The sequence below is a fragment of the Lissotriton vulgaris genome, unplaced genomic scaffold (assembly GCF_964263255.1).
Source record: "Lissotriton vulgaris unplaced genomic scaffold, aLisVul1.2 SCAFFOLD_1036, whole genome shotgun sequence".
In the NCBI taxonomy this organism is placed as follows: Eukaryota; Metazoa; Chordata; class Amphibia; order Caudata; family Salamandridae; genus Lissotriton; species Lissotriton vulgaris.
Window position 1 is genome coordinate 617,175 of NW_028245324.1, and position 6,000 is coordinate 623,174.

At 51.1% G+C, this 6,000-nt stretch overlaps 1 protein-coding gene across 3 annotated transcripts in view; it reads left to right on the forward strand.

The window, feature by feature from the left end:
• The window catches only part of LOC147666481 (E3 ubiquitin-protein ligase TRIM39-like), a 160,538-nt gene extending 156,614 nt beyond the window's left edge, over positions 1-3,924 (forward strand). The window contains exons 6-7 of one of the 3 annotated variants that reach the window (XM_086949057.1): positions 3,323-3,635; positions 3,714-3,924. In XM_086949057.1, coding sequence (XP_086805183.1) covers positions 3,323-3,635; positions 3,714-3,924 — 524 coding nt within the window. Of the gene's footprint in view, positions 1-3,322; positions 3,636-3,681 lie in introns of all 3 variants that reach the window. The other 2 variants (XM_086949056.1, XM_086949058.1) reach the window with 2 other exon arrangements.
• Positions 3,925-6,000: the final 2,076 nt, after the last annotated feature.

The window sequence follows — 6,000 nt, forward strand, 5'->3', positions numbered from 1 at the left end:
CCAGGAGGACTCGGCCCATTGGCTTCTGGAAGTATCCAGGACACTAATCGGCCGGTAATTTGATGGCACTAGGGGGCAGCCCATCTTGAAGATTGGGACAATCTCGGCTCCTGCTCAGGTGTCCGGTAACTTGGTTCCCCAAAGGACAGCATTAAATAGAACAGCTAAGTACGGCGCACAGATTTTTGGCTGGGAGCGGAAAAGGTCTCCTGGTAGTCTGTCGAGGCCTGGGGCTTTGTTAGGTAGCTGCCGGATGATCGCCGATTCCACCTCCTTAACTGAGATACTCTCGGTGTCTCCAGGGCCCACCCTCGCCCTGGCGTCCCACTGGCCTATCGGATAGCCCAAGTCCGAGGCCCCCCGCAGTCGATACTCATGCTGGGGGTCTGGGGCTCGGGACATCCGGAGGGCATCATCTGGCACCAGTGTCTCTGCCCCATTTGAATGTTCACTAGTGCTGGTCTCAGGGCTAGTATAAAGCGCAGCAAAGTGCGCCTCCCAAACTGACGGAGCAATGTTTGGTTGAAGAGCCTCCCCTACCTCTTTTGCACCACAGTTAACTATTGCCCAGAATAATTTGGCGTCTTTTGCTAGTAGGGCACCTCTTAGCTCTTCCCACCTGGCTTCTTCCCACTCCCTCTTGCCCCTAGCGAGCTCCTTTTTATATAGCAGTCTGGTTGCCCTAATGTTCACTTTATCCTTAGATTTGATTGCCGCAAGTAGCTCCTTTTTTAGTTTTTTGCATGCATCATCAAACCAGGGGTGAGATTTCGGGGCTGGCCTTTTAGTTCCACTTACAGGGTAGAACACGTCCCCCAATACCGTAACTAGCTGCCTATGTGTCTCCAATGCCTGATACCTGCAAGATGGATCACCCATCTGGGTAATAAGTGGGATTGCAAGTTGGTAGATTTTTGCTAGCCGGGATGGTGAATCTGCTAGGTGAGGCCATTTAACCCTTCTTCTATTATTGGCCAACATGAGGGGAGGCATCATTGCCGCGGGTTTGGGTTCAGGATTAGTTAAACCAAAGGACCCCGGCTTAAGAGTTAAAACCAGGGCATTGTGGTCGCTATCATGTCTTTGTACGACCCTAAATTCCTTCAGCTTGTCCCAATTTTTGGCATCTACCATAAGATAGTCAATGATGGACGTTTGACCTACTCGGTTAAACGTAGCTATAGCTGGGCAATCAGGATCCAATCTCCCATTAAACGCCCGCAAGGATGTTTCAAGGGAGAAGGATTTTATTTGAAGAGCTAAAGGAGTCCATGCCCTAACCGGAGTAATATTGGGCTCAGGAATATGCCAAAGTGCGTCAACCTCGTCTTGCTCACCCAGCTCCAGACTACCCAGTGGCTCGAATTGACAATTAAAGTCTCCCCCAAGAATTATTGACATAGAGGGGTCTAACCCCTGGATAAAAGAATTCAGGGCTTTAATTGTTTCCAACTCTTGTCCATTTCTGGATGGTCTGGAGTAAATGTTTATTATTGCTACTTTGGGTTTTCTTGCGGGTTTTAATAAGACACACTGTATGTCCAAGGAGTTTGTTTGTATTTGGGTCGCCTGGATACGCAGGTGGGTGCCTATCCAAATTGATAGCCCACCCGATGGACGGCCTCTGCCTGTAGACACTGCCAAGATGTCAAATGTTGCGAAAGACGAGCTACTGCTCTCTTCCAGTGCCCAGGTCTCTTGCATAAGGCATATGTCATGTGTTGCCATAAAGGCCGCCCACTCTGGGGTTAGTAGCTTATTTTTTAACCCGGCTATATTCCATGAGATCAACTTTAAACATCTTTCTTGTGGGTTTTCGGAGCCCTCCCCTTCCCCATTCCCACTGCCGCTAGTCCCCAGCCTCTCTGGAGAGTCACTCGTTAAATCCTCCCTGTCAGTAGATAGTAAAACATTTTCCTCTGTTACCCCAGCCCTTCTAGGAATTTCAACAGTAGCTTGTAGGGGAGGATTTCCCATTAAACTGAGTCAATCCACCTCTTCCAGTACACTAAACCTATTCCAGTGTGGTGCAGTGGGAATAGGGGACCATATGGAGACATACCCTCCCTCAATACCCCTCCATATGGTGTTCTCTGCGGTGGAGGATTACATCCCCTGTTGTAATGTACCCCTCTATGACGTGAGGGCTCCAGACTAGGGGTGGGGTAAAAGTATGAGAGATGCAGTGGGCATATCTGTGTATTTAGACTGGGGAATGGGGCATTGGAGATATACTCTACAGCTGAGGCATCCCTGAAGTTCAGGATTATAACGTCCCCTGCAATAGTTTTTGGGCCCCTCCCAATCCATGCTACTCTTCTGGCCGACATGATTTCACCTGAAATATTCAATGGCAAGGGTCTATTAATTGTAAGCCATTGGATACATTTGTTTTTTAATTCTGTCTCCCTTTCTCTCTTCCCTTCACTTAGGGGTGGTACTCCTGTAAGTGTGACCACATATGGTTGGGCTTCGATGGTAGCTGATTTGGGATAGTTCTTTGTGTTGCATTTCTATCTAGTGTTTCACTAATTTTGCTCCCCGTTTCGCCCTTTTTTGTTTTTGCTGTGGCTTTATCTCTGTCGTTTACCGAATTTCCTGCTATTTGATGGGTTTGGCTCTGAGAGTTGGAACTAGTCCTAGCCTGTGGTGTAACGTGTGTCACCTTATGAGCGGTTGGTTTGGCTCCTGCAGTGGAGGTCTGTGCTGAAGGGTTTTTGTTTTCGGATACTCTAGCACTATGATTGTTTTGTATAGTGCAGTTTGTTTCTTCCAGTAGGTGCTGTATAGTGTGGTATATTGACAGTTCACTCCTTTCATATATGTGCTGAGTAGTGCAGTGCGAAATACATTGTGGTTCTTTGTGATAGGTCCTGTGTCGTGCAGTGTACAGTACACTGTGCTCTTTCCAGGTAGGTGCTCTGTAATGCCGTATATTGTATGGCGCAGTGATTCCAGATAGATGCTGTCTAGTTCAGTTTACAGTACACTAAAGTGGGCTCCGTCCAGATTGGTGCTGTCTAGTGCACTACAATACAGTGCACTCCTTCCAGGTGATGTCTCGTAAAGTGTACTGAATAGTGCGGTGTACACTGCATAAAAGTTTGCTTCTTCCAGATAGGTGCTGTATAGTGCAGTATATTGCACAGTGCAGTACAGTGGGCCCCTATAGGATAGGATAGGTACTGTCTACTGAATTACAGTACAGTGTGCTCCTTCTGCGTTGGTGCTGTCTAGTGCAGTGTAAGGTGCAGTGTGCTTCTTCGTGATTGGTCCTCTGTGCTGCAGCTTGAATCTCTAATTCTGATTCTCTTCTCTGCAGTGACGGTGACTCTGGATCCAGACACAGCGGATCCTTGGCTCCTCCTGTCTGAGGGGGGAAGACGAGTGAGAGAGACAGACACACGACAGCGCCTGCAGGACACCCCCAAGAGATTCACCTCCTCTCCCTGTGTGCTGGGGAGCGAGGGGTTCTCCTCAGGCAGACTTTACTGGGAGGTGCAGCTGCTGCGGGAGATCGGAGGAGGATGGGCTGTGGGGGTCGCAGCAGAGTCTGTGGACAGGAAGGGACGGATCACATGGTCCCCTGAAGGGGGAGTCTGGGCTGTGAGGAGGAGGATAATTTGGGATGATGATGCTGGTGATGATGGTGGTGATGATGGTGATGATGGTGGTGATGAGGATGAGGATGATGAGGATGTGGCTGATGGTCCGTACTTTGCTCTCACCTCCCCTATGACCCTTCTGTCCCCTCGTGAGGAGCCCCTGAAGCTGGGGGTGTATCTGGACTACGAGGGGGGGCAGGTGTCCCTGTACAATGCGGACTCCATGGAGCATTTATACACTTTCCCCCGGGCCACCTTCACTCAAAGACTCTTCCCCTTCTTCTATCTCAACTGTGGAGCAGAGCTGAGGCTGGTGTAGGAGCTGCAGCCCCCCTTCCCCTGAACTTTGCATTCATGCTCCCCTCCCCCACCCCTAGAGCTCCCTGGGGGGGGCACCCCTTGGTTGAGTCCTGTGGGGGAGGGGCTGTTCCTTGTGTGGGGGAGGGGATGTTCCTTGTGTGGGGGAGTGGTGCATTCCTTGTGTGGGGGAGTGGTACCAGGTCACCCTGGGGGATGGGCAGTGACATTCCATCTCCTAGGTCAGATTTAACCCCTTCTGCTCCGGATTTGTCATTTAATTAACATTCAACACTGACTCCACGGGCACACCAGACTCCAAATACAGGCACCGCTGACTCCAGTCACAGGCACTACTGACTCCAGCCACAGGCACTACCGTCTCCAGCCACAGGCACTACTGACTCCAGGCACAGGCACTACTGACTCCAGGCACAGGCACTACCGACTCCAGGCACAGGCACTACCGACTCCAGCCACAGGCACTACCGACTCCAGCCACAATCACTACCGACTCCAGCCACAGGCACTACCGACTCCAGCCACAGGCACTACCGACTCCAGCCACAGGCACTACCGACTCCAGCCACAGGCACTACCGACTCCAGCCACAGGCACTACCGACTCCAGCCATAGGCACTACCGACTCCAGCCATAGGCACTACCGACTCCAGCCATAGGCACTACCGACTCCAGCCATAGGCACTACTGACTCCAGGCACTACTGACTCCAGGCACAGGCACTACTGACTCCAGCCACAGGCACTACTGACTCCAGGCACAGGCACTACTGACTCCAGCCACAGGCACTACTGACTCCAGCCACAGGCACTACTGACTCCAGCCACAGGCACTACTGACTCCAGCCACAGGCACTCCTCAGTCTCATTAACAATAATGAGAACTCCACATACAACTCGAGGCTCAGGCACTGCTGGCTCAGTTACAGATAACCCTAACTTCAAATCCAGGCACTGCTAACTAACCCTGGGCACTGCTGTCACTACATACTCCAAAAACTGGCACTGCTCATTCAAATACAGATAACTCTAACTCTGCACACAAGTATAGCAGACTCCTCTCACGGGCACTCACGACTCCAACCACATGCACTGCTAACTCTACGCACTTCTGAACCCAAGCACAGGCACTGCTAACTCCATGCACAGTGTTAGATCTGGGGGTCTGTAGTTGGCAGAGGTAAGTACCTTAGACCAAGTAGCGACCCTTGCTTCTAGTCAGGGTGAAGGAATACACACAGTAGATAACCTCCGCTCTCCCTCTAGGTAGCTTGGCGCGAGCAGGCAGGCTTATCCCCAAGGCAAGGTGTAGAATAATTGCACTCAACACAACAATAATCCCCAATCCACCACAAACTGAGACCACACAGGTAAGTATATTTTTATAAAAATATATAACGTTATCTAGTTTCAGCAATGTAAATAAGGCAGTTGCACGATAATCACTTTGTCATAAAAAAATGTTGCTCTTAATTCTTAATAGTTGCACTTGTTGTCATCAGGAAGCTTCTTTATCAAAAACAAAGAATATAGTCTCTAGTCTCTCTAATCAGTGATTAGATAATGCCACTGATCGTTACTGAAGTTGCTCTCAAACGAGCAATGAACATAATGCCCATGTACGTTTTTATATGGAGCCTTCAGCGCTGCCCACGTATGTTTTTATATGGAGCCTTCAGCGCTGCCCACGTACGTTTTTATATGGAGCCTTCAGCGCTGCCCACGCGCTTTACCGCAGGGTCCAGGGACTCTTTCTTTTCCCTCGTGCTCTAGAGAGCCTACGGCGCACCGCGCCAAGCAGATCTCGCTCGCCCCCGCCCCGGCCGGTCCCCTTTCCTCTCCCGCCCGCTCTCGACAATCCAACGAGCGGCGGGGGAGGCGGTGCTGCTCACCTTGGAGGGACGGCCGGTCAGGGGTGCGGGGCGCTGTTAAACTCCCTCAGCGAGGTCGGCTCTGCTCACAGGCTCAAACGCAGTGCTTCTCCTCTCGTCCAATCGGTGCGCGGCTCACTCGGCGAGCCCCCTGCGTGACGTAGAGACTCCTCGAGGGGGTGACCACTCACAGCGCGGCTCCACCGG